Below are 19,262 nucleotides of genomic sequence, written 5' to 3' on the forward strand. Positions count from 1 at the left end.
AGCCAGGAGGGCCCACTGCTCCACCAGGCTCCACTCCACCTCCTCGCACCATGTCTACATGCTACCGGCAGGGAGGAGGGAACAGAATCAACTGGAGAAGAAAGAGTAGCTGAAAGTGGGACAAATAAGGAGTTCAAGATGCTACAGAAGAGAGGAGGCAGCATCAGGCTGCCTTCCCCTAGAAGGGCTTTCCACTGTTGCCCCACTGTCTGCAGCCACAGCTCCTCCAACCTCAACCCCTGCCACAGGCACAGTACACCCTTCAGCTGTGAACACTTTTCCTCCTCGCTGTGGCAATAATGCTCCCAAGCCTTTCATTGCTCTCCCCTCCCCCCTTTCTGAAAACCATAGCCAGGAGAGAGATCAGCTAGACCAAAAACTTAAACCAGTGTAAATGTGAAACACAAGGTAAAAAAAGTCTTTTGCTATTACTGGACATGCTGCAGACATTGTGCCTAGTAACTGTGACAATATCTAGCACAAAAGAAACTTAGCATGAATCTTTTGTTTTTAAATGACATTCAACTCAAACATGCATAGGGAGAGTAAAGTTATTTTATTAAATCATGCACATCACGTGTGTTAGTGCAAATAGTTTAATCTGTACTCCAGAAATTCTGTTGTATTTTTATATCTTTACAAAATAGATTTAAAACAATTATTTACTTTAAAAAAATGTAATTCTGAAGTTAAGCATTTCAGAACAATATTTGCAATAACCTATATACAAGAGGTACTAAGTACCACTGGCATACGAGTGTTCTGTGGTTGGGTGGCTTCCTGCAACTGAAAAGGATGAAATGAATGAACTAAAAGACAATATTTATTTTCTACAAGTCACTTGTGGACTATTTTTTCCAACTAATAATCCTCCTATTAGCAAATCCCATGTAATTTATGAGAGAAACTTTAATTAAAGGACAATGACCCTTAAAACCTCACAAAGTAAATTATATGCTAGATTTCTATTTAAATATTTAAACTATCTGTCGATTGCCGTAACATTTTTAAAGCCAATTAAATTGCTGAGATTATCTCCCTATTTTGAAGTTTCCTTTAGCAGAGCCATTTTACTTTACCATTCTTAAGCATATTAAGTCTTGAATAAACTTTTTTGACAGAACTGTTGAGCTGAACAAGACAACTAGAGTCTACATTTAATTCAGCACTAACTACAGTGATTCCCACCAGAACTGAGCAAACAGCATTAGTTATAGTAGTTAGATAAGGAAAATAAACTTTGCAATGGGGACCACTGCATCATACTTACAGCCGCCATGTGATGAAGATGCACAAAATTTTACTACCAAATTTAAATCATCTTGACCTGACAATACATCATTAGGTATATGATTCCAATTTTGTAGTATTTTATGTATCTTAGATTTTTTCAGCTAATCACAGACGTAATGTAGCAGTTCTCTTAATAAAGTTACATCAACAAAAGCTTATCTAAAGAGCTTCTCCAGCTCAAGTCAGAATCAAATGACTGAAAAAATAAATTGATACATGTGGTACGTGAGGAAGTATTCATACTTTTAAAGAACGCATCTCTTTAAATATATGAAATTTAATAAATTACATTCAAACTAAAGTTAACGTAAGTTGAATCACTGCACTATGTCCGTCAAATGACCGAGTACTTGCTCCCAGAAATACCTTAGTTCACTCAAGAACACACACATGCTTGCACTCGCACACGCACACACTGAAACTCTAGGCTGGTCTTCACCACCAATATCTCTATCTATTTAAGGCTGGACATCAATTGTTTATTCCCAAAAATCATTAATAAAACAATCCTTATTAAAGAAAATATGCTTCCTTCAAAAGGCGTGTAAGAGAAGTTTTCTTAAGTCTTGCTCCCAACAGCTCAGTGACCAACAGCAAGTAAAATGGTATACTAGTTTTTTTAAAAAAGAAAAAAAAAACCCCACCATACTGAAAGGCACTGAGCACACTGCATCTGTTTTCCGAGTATCTGCAAGGCTATTTGGCTTGGGTGTCCAAATCAGAAATGGGTTTTTCCTTTTAAATCTGGCAATTAGATTCTAAAGTAAGTGTCCACAACGCTAGCCATTATGAATAACTTGGTACCAAGAAGCCTACTTTAGGCCACCATTATAGTATTCAGAATCCCAACATACTAATTTAAAACTTGCATGAAATTGTAAGCAAAAATATTGCTCACAGTATGATGAATCACAATTTTATTCCCTCTTTATAGACAGATACATTTTATACAGTTTAAAGCAAATGACCCTACTGCTGTTCTCACGCAGAGCTGTGCTGTATTAAGAGGTAAAAAGGAAGAGAATTAATCTGTTTTCCCTCAGTATATGAATGTTGCCAGCTTCTAAAGGGAGGACGGTGTATGGATTCAACAACAGTTCTCATGGAGAAGCTCTGGTTAGGCCTGGGTACAGCACGACGGCTGTTACAGCAACCAAAGCTGCCATCACAGGCATCCAAGGCCATTGTCTCTGTGTGGAGAGAAAAAAAAAATAAATATCATATTTGTTCTAATTCATACTAATCAGTTTACCCCGTGGTTCCTGAAAGTCCTGAGTACCTGTTGATAGGCATCACTAAAATGTTACCCATGAGCCCTACTGCAGGCTAGTCCTGACTTCGAGCATCACAGTAAACCATGTTTCTCTAAGCAAAGGGAACTCCGTAACTCTTGAGGACTGAGGATCACCTGGAGAACTTTTGGAAGTTCTGTATTTCCAGCTTCATTACTGTACGCATCTCAAATAAATCTGTTATTAAACATGCGAGGGCTTAAGATGTTTAAAACATTGTTTGTGCCAATATTTGCTAGACACAGGTTTATGCAGTACTGACACCTTTAACTTAAGCTTTTGAATGTTTAAATCCAGTTCTATGAAGTTAGTTTGTAGCAGATCCTAACAACATCATTTCAAATAGATTGTCACAACATTTCATGACAACAGCAGCATTTTAAGAGGAGGACACACTGAGAGACATTAGAGAAAATGCAAGCTGAGAGTTCAGAATACAAACCAACCACCTATTTCTCATCTTGTCTTTTTTCTCCATCTTCTTCATAGCAATAGTGAGAAAAATTAAAAGTGTTTACAGCCAGAGAGGAATTTCTTAGTCCATAAATAGGAACCAAAGTTGTTGATTTTTATTATTATTTAGAGGCAAACGCTTCATTTTTTCACAGTTAATTAAGCAATTAAGTTTTCTTACAGGCCCTAGCATCGCAGCATCGTGCAAAAGGTAGCCCATTTACTAAAGACAAACTGAGACTGAGTTAGAAGAGGCACATTCAGAACCAGTTAGAACAAAATTCATGGTTAGATTTAACGAAATCACACAGATGTTAAGTGATTAGTTGATTGCTCAGCTCATCAGTACCAACAGAATGGCATATTAAATGAAGGGTTTGCTTCAGGTAAAGAAATACCTGTGAGCATTTCACCATGCACTATTTTATACAGAAATGGCACAAACAGGTGAGAGGGACAAACATACATTGACTGAACAGTAGTGCTTGTACCTTTCGCTACCACAATGGGCCGTAACACCAATACAGGAAAGCCAGGATTAGGCCGATGAATATGGCTGGGACGGGTTGTAATATGGAAGGCTAAAGAAGGGAAGGGATATTAAAAATCACTTTGTGCTATAAATCAAATCAGGTAAAGATGATTTAGAGAGGGGAAAATAAGTCAGTGAGTTTTGTTTTAATTGAAATGTATTAAAGACATCTGACACAATACAGCATTATCTAACCTGGTATACAAAGGTAGTACACCATTCTACTCAAATGAACTGGGATGTTTAAAAATAAAGGGAAGTAAGCAGAAAAATGTCCTAAGAAACCTCTTGTCACAGCTTGGAATTTAGTACTTAAAAACAATACAAATCTTAAACTGATTTGCCTGTATCTTATTTATAGCTGGTTTTAGTTTTTCTAAGTGATATGAAATCCCATCTGGATTTCTTAAGACAGAAAGACTCACACCAGATATTGAATTTTTCAGCTACTTCTTCATTCCTTTCAAGTTAGCCTTTCCCATCTTCCATCACCAGCCTCCAAGAAAAACAGGTTTTTTTCTCCATTAGTGAATCAGTTACAACTATGTCCACAGGCAAACCTAGTAGTTCAGACATTTCTGTGAGACTGTAACATGACTGTACAATCAACACTAAGTTACTATAAAGCAGGGAAGTACATGTCTATTAGAGATACCTCAAAGGTCAGCATCTCTGGCAGGTCATCAGCCTTATGACCAAGTGCAATTCTGAAAATCAAATGTTGCAGCTCGGCCAAAGTACCAGCTGGCAAGACTGTAGGGTTTGTTTAGCTTATGGCCTTGTTACAACCATCTACATATTTTCTCAGCTACATTCAGTCAACTGTAAACTACTTTACTTCACGTTCTGGATGGACAGCCTCTATCCTTCATATGATAAAATAAAAGAAAAAAGGGCCCAATTTCTTTTTATGCTGTCCTTGGAAGTCATTGCTTTCTCTGCATCCTAGTCTATATATTCGTGCGCACACACAGACACACAGAGGTTAAGTTCAAACCATGCTAAATAATTTCTTAAGAACATTTTTGTGCTGAAGCCACCTTGATTTTGTTGAGTCAAATAACCAAATAATAAATCCATGTTTGAAGACTTTCCAAAACATTGTGATTCATAAATAAAATCTCATTCTGTTATGTATTTGTAGAAGTCACTTAATCATAGAACTTCCAATATGGTTCAAACCAGGAATTTTAGAAGGTATTCTGGTCTCTGCCATTCAATACAATTTTTTTTAATCAAGGCAAATATTTAATAGACAAATTATGTGTAACTATTACAATAATTTTCATGCAGGATTATTGTGTCATTGGTGCCACAAATCAGAGTGCCACCTTCCCACAGAAAGCATGTTGGTAGAAATAATCACAGCAGTGTTCAAAAAAAGTGCAAAAGTTTAAGTCACCCAGAGCAGCTGATGTTCTCAAACCATTCACATAAACAAATCTGTCATATCAAGCGCATCAGGAGATAATCAGTGACTACAAGCATGCAAGCACAAGTAGTATACCACACTGCTAAGTGTTTCAGAACACGCTTTTTTTTTTTTTAAAGTAAAAGTATAAAAAATTAATATTTAAATGATATCCCAAATGGAGTACAGAAGCCTTGTCTTTTCTAACATTTGTTAGTTCACTGAACAATTCTATGGACTTATCTTTATTATTGTATTTTTTAAGTTATACAGATTCATGGCATCTTGGCAAAGGAAACAAATGATAAATATCCACCACGTTAAATCCAATTGCCTCCAAATGATTAAATCTTCCCCCTCACAAACTTATCAATCTATAACAAATCTCCTCATTGTTCAGGAGCATTTAACTAGGTGTTTCAACAAAAATGTGCACTTTGTATTAGAATATGAAGATATGCAAACTCAGATACAGATGGGCTGCAAAAAGGAACAAATCCCACAGTGGCAAGTCACTTTCTGTGGAACACTCCTTGGAAATGAGGTAGCAGATAATGATTCCAGCATAAGGGGAAAATGGTACTTGAAAAATTTGACCTTGAAACTCAGACCAGTGTCCATGATGCTTCAAATAATCCACAAGATAAGTTTTACATCACTGACTGTGAGTAATGCTTGCTTGAACAGCAAGCTTGTTCTGCAAGTCCTTATATGGTTGGATGCTCTTCATCCTACCCTGACCTCCAGATTTCAACTGTCATAACTAACTCCTCCTCTGGAAGCAGATTTTGGCAACTGCTGCGGTTCCTGATTTCATTTAAATACTCAACTCAAATTCTTCTTAAAATTTCCCTTACCTTGCAAGCTTTTCCACTCTCATCAGGTCCTCCAATTCCCTTCACAGTATTTCTTCCCTCTACTATCCCCCTTTTTCCACTGATCATTTAAATCCTGAGATTAATGTTTTTAACAGAGCAGAAAATCTCACATTCACAATTGTTTATTCAGTGTGATCTCTTCTACTAGAATGGGAGTTTTTCAGTTGTTTGTTTCTGACTTCTGCCTACTTTAGTTACTCAATATTATCTGAGCACTGCAGAAGAATTCTAAACAGGAAGCAGGTTCCAAGAGAATTATAACATCATATTCCTGAAAATATGGCTGAAAAAAAGAAGTGAGAGGGCTTTGAATTCCTTACATCTTTTACAGCTCTACTGCATTAGAGGTTTACATTCAGTAATTGGCTATGGCAAGAGCACGCACACAAACTTTGGGCATCTAGCAGCCAGCTGACTTTAGAGGATGTTACCTGTAAAACTTTCTTCATAGTCAGAGAAAGAGTTTTCTAAAAGGCTATTACAGAGCATCCATTATCCTCCTGTTTTGTACTGTCCACTACAGGAGTTGTTCAGCCTGCACTGATCTTAGAGGCAGTACAGGAAGACAATAAGCCATCCATCCCAGGGTAGTAAGGTATCTAAAGTAAGGCTATGATCACCTTATAACATGTCTGCCACATGCTTAACGTTTGGAGGATTTCAGAAGTCTCAGTATGAAAAAAAGGTGTCCCTAGCTGTAAACTCGAATCTAATAATACAACCTCTCAAATTAATTGCAACAGAAAATAATATTTTCATTAGTGAATAGAAAGGACAGTTCAACTGCACTGTTTAAAGCATGAGCTGATCAAGGATAACCACCGTTAAGAAGCATAAGCAAGAGTAAGGAGGGAACATCCATTGTAATAAACACTATTAAAATAAAAGCATCTTGTAAAAGATTGCTTAATTCATTTGGATCCAGCTTTCTCAGCTTTTACCCATGTATCATTCCCTGAAATTAAGAAGTTTTGCTTAGTTCTGGTTCACTAGTATTTAAGCCAGATGTTTTGAAGGGAACAGATATGTAAGGCCACATTTAGAACTGTTACACAACAGTAAATTTAACTTGCATGCATAATTGTAACAGTATAACGACCTGCAAATTTGCACAGGTTGTACCAGAATGGAATTTTGCATATAATGTGTTACACAGCCATTTTTTTTAAGTCTGTCCTTTTCTATTCGACACTTACATACTCCCTCGATCAACAGAATTGCCAGTGTCATAACCCTGCTTCCCCACATATTGTGTACAGACTTACGTTGTTTCCTTTTTCTTGTAGCAGCTTCAGATTTTCTTTACATTGTTTGAGCTCTTCTGTGAGTGACTGATTTTCTTGTTCAGCCATCTCATACTTCGCCTTCAGCTCTGAGAGCACACTCTGTGTTCTTTCATACTAAAGACAAAGAGAAAATAGTCTGTGGATCCCTGGACACCCAACACATGCTTATATTTGCTTAGTGTACAGCTTCCTTTCCTGTCATCGGCCTAGAGCAACTCGCCTTGGATTAGTACACTCTCTTTTCATAAAAACAGGGTAGAAAAATCTTAGTTTATATTTTCTGGTTTTCTACATGAAGATTTTGTTCCTGACTTTAAAAGGCTAGGATTACTGAAAAAAAAAAAAGGGAATATAAAGTAAATGCAATTAATCTCTCCTACCAAAGAGAGATTAATTAATCTCTCCTACAAAAGAATTACTTATTATCACATTGGGAAGGACTGTAAAAACTGTGAAGACAAAACAAGATACAAGGGAGCAAGGAGTCCTTTATGTTTAAATAGTGGTCTTATATCTAGGCTGTATCTTAAATGCCTACACCAAATAGGTGCAAAAATCAACATTCTGTATGAAGTAAAACAAACGCTCTTCCCACACTGCAAACTCAAACATAAGAGTAAGACAGACATTAAAAATATTATACCTTATTAGATCATGCCTTAATACTTGGTGTGGGTCAACTACAAACAATACTGGGTGAATATGTCTCATGTTCCTACAAATGGGCAGCTTCTTTTTCAAACTCACATTCATGTTTTTCTATAGATTACAAGTTTCGTAGTAGTCCTCATGACAGGAATTAGTAAGAACAGAACCAATGACTTTCAGTACTGGCATTTACCACAAATTTAGAAGATTAGGCAACGTTACAAATACATGTGATCACAAAAACGCAGACTAACAAGACTGGGTTATTCAAATTCTGAAAATGGTAAGGAACGTGACATGGATGAATTAATGACAAAGCAAGGCAAAGGACTGAAAAGAAACCAAAGGCAGTGACTGGGGAAAACTTCACTCAAAATGCTCATAAGAGAAAGTAAGTAATTATTGGAGCCTATGGCCTCTTCCAGACATAATCTTTAGAGGCTAGGCAGACGAAATATACGTTTAAAATGATAGCTTCTCCTTATGCACTTCCTATGCACTGCATCTTCAGCAGCCTAGTGATCCAGTAAGATGAAAGGAGATCTTTGTAAAGAATATGTAGGCCTACTGTCGAATAAAAGAGTTTAAATCTAACTAGGAAGATCATACTGACTAAAAAGAATTAATTTTGATTCATAACAGCTAATGAAACTCTATAGCACGATGTTCAGGAAGACTCTGCATAAGGGTTTGCCTGTCTGAACAGCTTAGAAGTAAATTCACTAAGGTAATGCACAAAAGAAAACTTTAGGAAGTTCCCAAAACATACACAGGTAATTTTATCTGAAATATTCCTTTTTAGATTTAACCTCCAGTTTATATATTGTTAGCTACCATAAAAGTATGAAAAATTTTAATTACTAGAAATCTTATATTTTTCCTTTTCTTTTAGGTTAAAGTCAAAGTCACTGGGCATTATATTCTCTCTAAACAGAAATAATGTTTCATGTTACCTCTTTCTGAACATCTTTTGCTTGACTCTCAGCTTCACTGAGTTGGCTTTTTAGACTAGCTGCATCCCGTTGATGTTTTTCTCTCAAAGATCCCATCTGATTTTCAAGTTCCTTTCGAGACATTTCAAGAACACTTATATCGCTGGTTAGGGCTAAACTCTGCTTCTGAGAGCTGAAAAACAAAATCCAATGGATTCCTCATGTATTTTAAATTTAAACAAACAAGATATCTTGTTTAAAGCACTTTTCATCCTCCAAAACTTTGAACTATTTTTATTTAATATGGAAATAACATCTTAGAGCAACCACAGAAGTGCAGATCATCATTGTCTGCCTATACAAAGTACTGACAAAAGGCTGGCCATATTCTTGCTTTTAAATATATGTGCACAGATTAGTGTGCATAATTAATCATAATATAGAATTTAAATAATTTATCATTCATAATTTTTAGTTTCTTAATTTACTTTTTATTATTCACTAAGTATTTATTATATACTCCAAAGTACTCTGAAACAAATTTGTAATGAGAAGTCTGTCCAAGGTTGTTAGAAAAGTATTTCACTTATTTGCACACACACTTCCTTGCTTACTCCAGTTGCGTAAGCTAACAGCTAGTATATTCAAGTATTTAGTACAAATGTGTAATAGTCCTAGAAAGCTCTAAATTAAGCCATAACAACCTTCAGTGTAATAACCAAGTATTGTTAATGTGTGCCTGTGCAAGACAAAGAAAAATAAGGGAGATATCTTGCATATCTCCATTATGCAAACCATGTATTTGCTTGTGTGACCTTCCATATGAAAAAAAATGAGTGGAAATCAGGGCATGATGGAACAAAAAAGAAAGGTTGGGTTCCTGTAAAATAACACATTACTTCTAGAAATGTTTTGCTGTGGGAAATATCCATTGTTTTAATAAGATCTTACAAGAGTCAGGAAGCCAGGAGACAGAAAAGGTATCTAAGCATGATGGTAAAAAACTTCAGTTCTATGATAGAAAAAGTTGCTGTCCCGTATTTACTTCGTGAATTAAACTCTAATATCCAAAACTGAAAAAACAGCGTAATAATAGCAGATGAAGCGATAACAGGGGAAGTTACCTCTAGGCAGAATATTCAGATAGCCATTAGCAATGTCATATGCTCAAACAGCAAAAGAAATACAGTAAAATACAAATCCTCCTGCACGCTAAAATCCCTCACAAAACGTATTATGGCACTTGCAATAAAAAGATTTGTATTTTTCTGTTAAGCAAAATTGATATAGAAAACTGTTTCTGCCCATCAATTACTATTTACAATGTAACAGGCTTACATGAGACAGCCATGCTATCTGAGAATAATTTTCCAACCCTGAACACCGAGAAAATTTTAGGTTAGGAAATCTATGCGGTTTATTATCTTTTAATTAGAAGGATAACTTCTAAGTCTAAATAATTCTACAATGCACACTTCCAAATCCTTATTAAAAGCAGAAAAATATTTCAGGTTACCTTATGATTATATAACATGACTGATGAGTAAATCAGAAGCGTTTGCAAAATAGAAAAAATAGCTTAGTATAACAATTGGGCATGGAAGTGTGCTCTGCCCAATACTATGATATAAATAAAATTTCAACACATTTATTGAAACACAATCAGGCATTTAGTACCACTTTGGGGAAGAAAAGACAAGAACAAAAAAACCCTCTTCAGCTCTATGATATCCTCACAGGCAAATCCATTGTCCCCTTACCTAGAAAGCTCCTTCTCTTGTCGCTGAAGTTCAGATGTAAGCAAAGTATTTTCTTTCCTTAGTGTAACACATTCAGCCTCCAGAGTACTCCACTCTGCCTTCAACTTTTCAAGTTCACCTGCAACGAACAAAATTTAATTGAGTAAAATTATTTCACGACTGCTTCAAGTATCATCAGCTAAGATGGTGAAAAGCTGATATCAGTCATAAATCTCTTATTTGATTATAATCATGTCACATGAATTCTCTCACAAGCACCTATAAAACATTTCCGTATCTTCTACTGTTATGAGGTTTGTGAGCCATTAAACAAGCTAGTGGTTTTTTTTATGCGAGCTTTTTCTAAGGCACAAAGGAGTAGAAAACAGTCTGTTTATGGGTCTACTCTAGTATTTTAGGAACAGCGACAGAAAAATGTATTTGAAGAAACTGATTACCCAGACTTGAAAAGAGCAACCAGAATCACTAGATACCATGCCTCTGCTACAAGAACAGAACGTTTAAAGCATTAAGTAAAGGGTGAAAGTGACACCTTTAAAATAAATCAGTCGCTAGTAAAAGAGATAAAAATTGATGTTACACACGTCTTAATAATCCAATGATAGACTGGAGTCTGAACTCAAAAAAGGCTTCTCTGGCAACTTCACAAAGATTAAATGATTCAGAATTTAAAGCATATTTTACATATGCCAGTTTCTCTTTGCCATGTACAAAGTTTCAGTATGAGCTTTCAAACCCTACTAGCAGATTCTCCAAGACCTGAAGCTGTAAGCCTGGAGTAGTGGCTCTCAACCAGTCCTCATAAGATGTAGGTGCATTATAGGTAAAGTAAAATGCAAATGAATGAGCCTAAAAGAAGCCCTATGCTGGCTCAGCACAATATATTTGTATAACTCTACATCATGCATCCAGAATAAAGCTTTAATTTAAAATTTATTTTAACATTTTTATGTTAAAAATGAGATGTATCAACAGTTTTTTTAAGCCATAAGATACAGTTACTCGTCTTGAGTGAAGCTTTGCTAGAAAAATTAGAAGGTCAGAAGCCACTCATTTACAGGCTTAAATTATACTGAAGTTAGATAAGTCCTTTTGGAAATTGGTGGCACTATCAATCCCTCAAAGAGCACAAGTTTCCCATCTTTTCTAATTGGAATTGGTCTACTTTTCATATCAAAGGGTACCTAAGCTAGTGTAGGCATAATTGACAATTACTATTTAATGAAGTATACAAAACACCTTTTGTAACACTACAAGCCCTGATATACATATATAAATACACACACGTATATATATAGGCATAGAAAATGACTACAGAGAGACAGTCAAATAGTGATTTGAATAACTGACATTCATCAGATTGAGAAGGATGCTACTGTTAGCACTGGTCTGTGACATCCTTTTAAACAAATACCTTTTAAGCGAGTAGCCTCTTCCTTCTGCTGATCCTCACACTGCTGACATCTGAGCTGGAAACTGGCTTGTAGCCTGACAATTTCTTTTTCATAATCTGAGGCATCTTTCCGCCACCGTTCAAGTTCCGCTCGCACTCTTTGCAGCTCATCTTGCAATGCAGAAATATCTGTATCTCGTTCTGATGCTGCCTTTTCTGCTACTTGTTGAAGGGACAGAATCTCATTTTGAGCACTGACTAGTTCATTTCGAGTGCTTGAAATTTCATTCTCCTTTTCCTCACGAAGATTCTCAATATCTTCTTGTAACCTTCGCAACTGAGCTGGAAAGCATAAATTAATGTTAATATTTTAAAAAACTGTATTTACAGAAAATCTAAAATTCTTAACTTGCTTTCTCAACTTGTTGATATTTAATATAACTAAACAATCCTAATGCAACTGAAAAAGATATTAATCTTGCCAAATGCTGTACCCTTAAACAGACATGTATGTATACACAGACATGTATTACAGAGAGTCAAAAGAAACAAGAATTATGGTTGGACAAAGCCTCCTTAGACAGGGTTGTGTTGTGTGTGTGATACTAAAGTTACTCTTCAAAATCTGAAGCAAAGATTTAGATCCAACTTCACTGTAAGCAAAACAAGTATTATAGAACCAGGATATTGTAGAGTTCAGAGACAAGAGGAAAAGCAAGAAAACTTCTGTGACAAGCCAAACAGTTGCAAAGCTACATTGGAAATGCAGCAGTTAACTTTTGATGTCTATAAATACTTGAGGCACTAAGTCTAATTTCTACTCCAGTTTCAACATGTAGTAAAGGAAATAAAAATTACTTTACTTCTTTGCAACAAGCATTGTTCAAAGCACAGGATTAATTTTGAATTGAAAGGGACAGCTGCACCAAATATACTGAACTGTAAGAAGTCCTTCAGTGTTTACAGTTTACTGTAAACATGCAGCAGTCATATACACACTAGGTTATTTTACATTTCTGCATGAAGCAAATCTTATAAATTATTCCCATTCAAAACTGTTTCATTACTAAAAACATCTTTTCTCTGAGCACAACTATTTTTCATAAACACACATGCAAATAGAATCCAGTGCAGAGTTTTAAAAAAAAAAAAAAAGTACAGTACAGAGGAAGGGAAGTATGAAAGAACAAAATTATAGTTAAAACCCTGACCAATGGAAGCAAAGGGTTTAATTTGCTCAGTGTTCTTGTTTTGCTTTTTAAAAACACATAGAGGATCATGTATTTAATTGATTTTTAACATGGGAAAAAGCAATTATTAAATGAAGAATTGCTCTGAGAAGAAAAGTGCAAAGTTCTTAACATCACTTGCAAACCTAATACATGATACTGTAGAGGGTCAGTATTACACGTTTAAAGTTATATGTTTCAGACGCAACAGGCAAAAAAGAACAGTGGAAAGCATGGGGAAGATAACCAAGGCTGAGTAACTTTCACAGATTTCTTATATTTATTTTTGTTCTCTCAATCCATTACAGAAAATGACATGGAGGATGAGTGTGATTTGTGCCATAAACTGATATAGCGTAAAAACTACTCAAGAGAAACTTACACTTTCATGACAACTATATTTGATGTTTTTCAGCAGCTGCACATACCATAATATTGGAAGAATTCATATACAGGTACAACCTAGAAACTTTGCTGTTAGTTGATGTACAGTGTAGAAAAAAATGCAACTTTTTCCCCCTCCTCTGAACAGGCTCCAGCAAGACATTTAGCTCATTAGATAAACTAAAGAGCCTACAAATTACCCAATTCCACACACTGGAAGAAAAAGATGGTATGGGAAAAAACATGACAGTTAATATATATTGTAGTGCATAAGAGCTATTATAGACAACAGTAAGTTAGATTTCACAGCAATTCTGTGTAAGATGAAACAGTCTATCTGTTCCATTACACAGACATTTGCAGCACAATGGATTTTTAAATATAGGTGAGCAATATGAGGCTTACTACTACCTCATTTGTTTTGAAATAGTTCCTACAGGGTTATACTAAGAGAAAAACAAAGCAGTAGATGAGAACAACCCAACAGTAATACAACACATGACACATTAACAAGTGCCTTTCCACGTATCCTTACGTTAGAAGCCTTGAACCTACCAAACCAATACGCTAGGAAACACTTTTCTAAAACATGAAGAATTACAACTTGATAACACAGCATGTGCCCATTAAAGAGAAAAGGAGTGATTTTTTCCAACCATATCTTCCTGATACTATTTTTTTTATCAAGCCATGCCAAATTCCAGCCTTTCAGTAACGGCAGTATTTCAGGTAAATTTGTTTTTTTTTTTCTTCTCTCTGCATTGTTGAGGAATAACTCTCCCTTTAAATGTTCAGGTGTGAGAATAAGCATGCTATGACTGCAAATCCAAACACGTACTATTGTTTCTAAAGTTTGCTGGAGCTGTAGAAATAACTTACACAGAAAAATTAATACCAAGAATACTGGAATGGTTTCTGAACCACTGGATATAATCTGAAAGGGCAATTAGAAAGAAAACTTCCATTACATCTCTTATTTATGTAATCCATTACCTCATCTAAACTGAACGCTTCACTAGTATTTTTTTTCTTTTTTTTTTAAGTAATGGCAAGTTACTTGAATTTCCTTGCTTTACCTATCTGTTCATCTAAAGAACTTCACACATAGAGACAGGGTTTCAGTTGTTTCTGTGGCTTCTCTTCTCCATGACAAACATATAAAGCTGTATAGCACTGGCTGGCATAAAACATTCATTCCATGAAAATACATGAAATGTTACTGCATGAAGCTGCCAGGGCTTTTTTCTCCACTACATTTTGTAGAGGCTCCAAGAGGTAATCCTGACAACTTTTCCCAAGCTGTGAGTGTGTCACACCCTAAAAGTTCAGGGAGCAGCAAGCATACAATGAACATCAGAACGTTTTGAACTACCACAGAGAAGAGGAGGAAACATAAGCAAGACCTCACTTGAGAAGGGTTCAGGAGACAAAAAAAGTACTGAATTGACAAGAGGCATCTTGCAGTTAAGTTTGGCTCTGTCAATTTTCTACTCTGATTTTTTTTGGGGGGGGGGGGGGGGGGGGGGGGGGGAGGAGTTATTGTTTATGCCTAGAAGTCTCTATCAAATCCTAACTTTCAACTTTCGCTACAGTATTTTTACTTGGATAATTTTCATTACTAGCAGGACAAGATTAAAAATTAAATTGCTCCTCTTGTTCTGAAAATAAGCATTGTGTAATTCCTCTTACAGGCACAATGGCAGAAAACAAATATTCTTCGCTGACATTCATATTAAACAGTGCTATTATATAAGCTTCTCAGTGTAACTGGTATATGACAAGTACCACATTCCACAACAAACTACTGCCCATAAAGTAATTTGCTAAAACTGTTTTGGCTTCCTAAGAAAGTGAGGATTGTCACTCCATCTGCCTGTCTGCTCATCTGCCTTCCAAACATTTTTAGGTCCAATCCAAATTATATGCTGACAAAGATACCAAGGTATGAAGCTCTTACAAGTTTCATAACAACCAATGGCTGAGTAGAGGTTCCAACTAATGCTTGCTCTAAGGAAGAGTCATAACATAACCCTTATTGATTTTAAGGCTAGACAGCCTCTTGACCAATATGCTCACTCACATACACAGGCAGACATGTTAATGTGGTACAGAATATATGAGACAGAAGTAATGTAAATCATGGGATTCCATTCTTCTATAATTATTTTGGGTCATACTGGTTTTTAAAAACACCAGTGTCTCTGTTGCAGAAATTTTACTGCATGCTCTGAGGTTGGATGCAGATCTGAAATGATTAAAAATTTATTTAAGAAGATTCTACCAATGAAGTGAAGAGACTGAGTAGGACAAAAAAGACCAAACCTTCTGAGTGCTCTGAAGATAAAACAGTTCACAGTAGAAAAGGCTGAATCATTCAAAGCTGAGAAAAAGACTAAAGACAGAGGAAGTAGAAGAGGCATCTATTACAGATTAAGTCTTTTGCATTTTCTAAGTTATGATGATAACCAAGGAACTGACAAAAACCATTTCACAACAAAATCCAAAGATACAGTGAAATACATAAGATTTAAAACATGTACTCAATTAACATTTTCCTTTACTAGCACCTATGATGCCACAGAAACAGCCAAAGCTATGATTTTCTCTAAAAGAGTGGGGTGGACAAAACCCAAAGATTCCTACCTTGCAGAACATTTATTTGCTTGTTAGATTCTTCAACTTGCACTCGATATGCTTTTCTTTCTTCTTCTAATAGCGCTATAAATAAAAGTGAAAATGTGCCCAAAGTTTTGTTAGTAAGAAGTATTTCAGCTGCAATGAATTTTAGTTACAATTTCACCTTAACTAAAAAGACTGAAACAATCATATTATTTCCATAAGTTATCAAAGCTAGTAACTATGTAAGTAGTTTAATAAAAAGTCAATATTAAGACATCATTCCATTATTGTGGTAGTATTACAATTAATTTGAAATTAATATAATCTGTTGCCTGATCAAAAACTCCACATGTGCTAAATGCAAATTGGTATGGGAGGGAAAAAAGCTGTAAATATACCCCATAAAGAACACAGAACAATATACAATTAAACTGGACTAGACTATTTCCTATCAAAAACAACCCACAGGTTGCTAAGGATAACAATACAGCTACATATCTGATAGTTCTCTGTTTAGATCATCCTACCACTAAATACATTAAATTATGTGCATTATCTGAATGAAACACAGATTAATCAATACCTGTAGATGAATATATTTTATAAGGATGAAATATATGGAGTCCTAGTATGTATTCAACACTATGAAAATATATTAATCTATCCTGAACCAAAAAGTCAGAGCTCAATCTGACTGTGTATACAGTTTCGAAAAAAAGCAGAAGTTTCTGACATTTGGTGCAGAAGATGTGAATGCTATGAAAGAAATTTATCTAACAGACAGTCAGGAAAACTGGACCCCCTTTTAAGACTACCTGATAAATACAATTTTAATGGATACCCTATAACCAAGTTGATCTGCGTCTCACCTTGAAGTTCAAAGCATTTTTGTTTACTTGTCCTAGCTAGCTCTTGGGCTTCAATCAGCTCCTTGTGCAGTTGCTGAATTTCTTGCTTAGTCTCAGTCTCTGATTGTGCACCCTGCAATTCATCTGATAAAAGAACATTTTCTTTAAACCATAAATTTGTACAACAGCTTAATTTGCACTGCCATGTGATGACTGGCAACTTTTTATTAAAATCGTCTCAAGTTAAATTAAACTCAAAATTGGATTAGGTAAATATTAGCAAAAATATTAATATAGTTTTAAAAGAAGGAAAACATACGCAAACTTCAAAACATTCATTGTATATGACATGCAGTATAAAACAAAAAACCAAACAAGAATGAGAGAGTTTTTAAAAACACTGAATAGATCAGTAAGGAATCCTGAATTGACAAAAATGAAGGAACAACAAGCGTAAGACAATCCTTGGCCGTGTTTACAACCTGTCTAGTTTTAAAAAGGAAGGTACTCTAGCCCTCTCTCCTAGCATGCACTTATCAGCAACGATCCTATGTCCCCCACCTCCCAAGCCCACCCTCCACAGTCCTGCTCCTAACAGCACGTACCAGCCCTCACAGGCAGCATACCAGCACACCCAGCCTTGTATTGAGGCTGGTTAGTGCCAGTCAGCGGCAAGAGATTATGCAAAGAGTTGCTATTAAGTGGTTTGCTAACGCCAATCGGCTTGCTACCATGCAAGGCTTGGCTTCCCCCTCTCCCTCTGTGGGCCATAACTACATGGAAAGGAAAAATTTAGGGAAATTTTCTAAAACAAAATTAAGAAAATTAAGAAAAGTCCACCCTCCTTATTTCATTCAGTGGCCTAGTGAATACTAAGCTGAATTTTGCCCTTAAGATTTTTTTCACTATGCCTTAAAATACTGGGGTATCTTTAGCACAATTACGTATTTGTGCATGTTATTTAAACTCTAAATAAAAACAAGTTCTGTATTAGCTAAAATGCATATTAAATGCCTCTTGTGCTTATAAGAGATGACTTGCAGTTGCAAATTAAATACTTTTAAAGATGAAGTTTTGGGGGAATTTAAAAAGAGGAAAAATAAGTATTTGTAACTATTAGGAGTTTCCTCTAATGGGCACACACTAGAAACTAGATGCAGTAACAAAGAAGAAGACAACGCTCTAGCCTGCAGGTATCTGCAATGCTACAAACCAGATCCAGGAAGCTCTCATTCACTAAATTTTCCTTAAGTAGTATCTGTGCAGAAACAGATCTTTCAATAGGCACAAACAGTACTAATAACCTATATAGGTAGAGGGCTGAAACTTTGTATAAAGCCAGTTCGGTGAGAAAGGTAAAGGAGGGAAACCAGTGAAAAAAGTCCAGCTATTAATCATGGGAGAGGGAGAAGAAAAGGGTAGAAGTGTTACACAGCTAACTGGTTAGTAAACACCTACCACTATAGACCAGATGGATCTAAGATAAAGGCACACTGCTTACAATAAAAACCCCAAAAGATAAATTGCTTTGGCTGTCTGGACCTTTTCCTAATAAGAAAAAAATAAATACAAACTATAATTTAGCTTGTCATCATACTGTTGACATCCATATTTGACTGCACAGGTCACCAATAAAGTAATGATAAAATTTTTTTTTGCCCTTTTCTTCATTAAAATAATTGCTTATCAAATCATGCTAACGTATTCATACTGTATCCCTCTAAGAAAAGAGGTTATGTTTTCCGTGTTCTCACAGTAATGAATTGGTAGGATTACGTAGAGCTGAGGGCGCACATGTGCTTCTAGACTTTTTCAGAACAAAATGATGAGAGGAGAAAGAACAAAGAGAACTACATATTTCATCCAAATACTTTGTTTTATAGTTTATTAGAGTTCCCAATCCAAGTTTTCTCTTTACTGAGTGTGATTTGTTCTTAGCTTCTCATGGATAAAGACTTGGGGCAATTAGACTTTCAACCCTCCTTAATGAGACTGTTCAGAAGAAATGGGTGGGGAAGTTGACAAATTATGCACAAATCATGCCTGATAAAGCAGCAGTGTCCCAAATCCAACAACAGACATCCTAAATGAACTTTCTCGTGGACAGTATGTTCCAATCAATGAAAGCACACATTGTAAAAGATAATACTGCTTCAAAGAAGATGAGGAACAACTTATGGGACAACATAATCAGTTTAGCAAAGGCACAATCAAGGTAAAAACTCTTTCCTACTCAAACGAAACAGGGGAATTTCCACATGCTTCTAAATCAAAAGCCAAGAAATATAAGCATGAGAAAATAAC

General features: G+C 35.7%; 1 protein-coding gene across 29 annotated transcripts in view; it reads right to left on the reverse strand.

Moving 5' to 3' along the window:
• Positions 1 to 537: 537 nt before the first annotated feature.
• The window catches only part of SLMAP (sarcolemma associated protein), a 92,975-nt gene continuing 74,250 nt past the window's right edge, over positions 538 to 19,262 (reverse strand). For 22 of the 29 annotated variants that reach the window (XM_064453827.1, XM_064453818.1, XM_064453834.1 and 19 more), the window contains 7 exons: positions 16,980 to 17,102; positions 16,135 to 16,209; positions 11,900 to 12,220; positions 10,486 to 10,603; positions 8,747 to 8,918; positions 7,125 to 7,259; positions 538 to 2,483 (listed from right to left, as the gene is read on the reverse strand). In XM_064453827.1, coding sequence (XP_064309897.1) covers positions 2,394 to 2,483; positions 7,125 to 7,259; positions 8,747 to 8,918; positions 10,486 to 10,603; positions 11,900 to 12,220; positions 16,135 to 16,209; positions 16,980 to 17,102 — 1,034 coding nt within the window. In that variant the 3' untranslated portion in view covers positions 538 to 2,393. Of the gene's footprint in view, positions 2,484 to 3,529; positions 3,620 to 7,124; positions 7,260 to 8,746; positions 8,919 to 10,485; positions 10,604 to 11,899; positions 12,221 to 16,134; positions 16,210 to 16,979; positions 17,103 to 19,262 lie in introns of all 29 variants that reach the window. The other 7 variants (XM_064453830.1, XM_064453821.1, XM_064453836.1 and 4 more) reach the window with 1 other exon arrangement.

Source organism: Phalacrocorax carbo, chromosome 6, assembly GCF_963921805.1.
Source record: "Phalacrocorax carbo chromosome 6, bPhaCar2.1, whole genome shotgun sequence".
Classification (NCBI taxonomy): domain Eukaryota; kingdom Metazoa; phylum Chordata; class Aves; order Suliformes; family Phalacrocoracidae; genus Phalacrocorax; species Phalacrocorax carbo.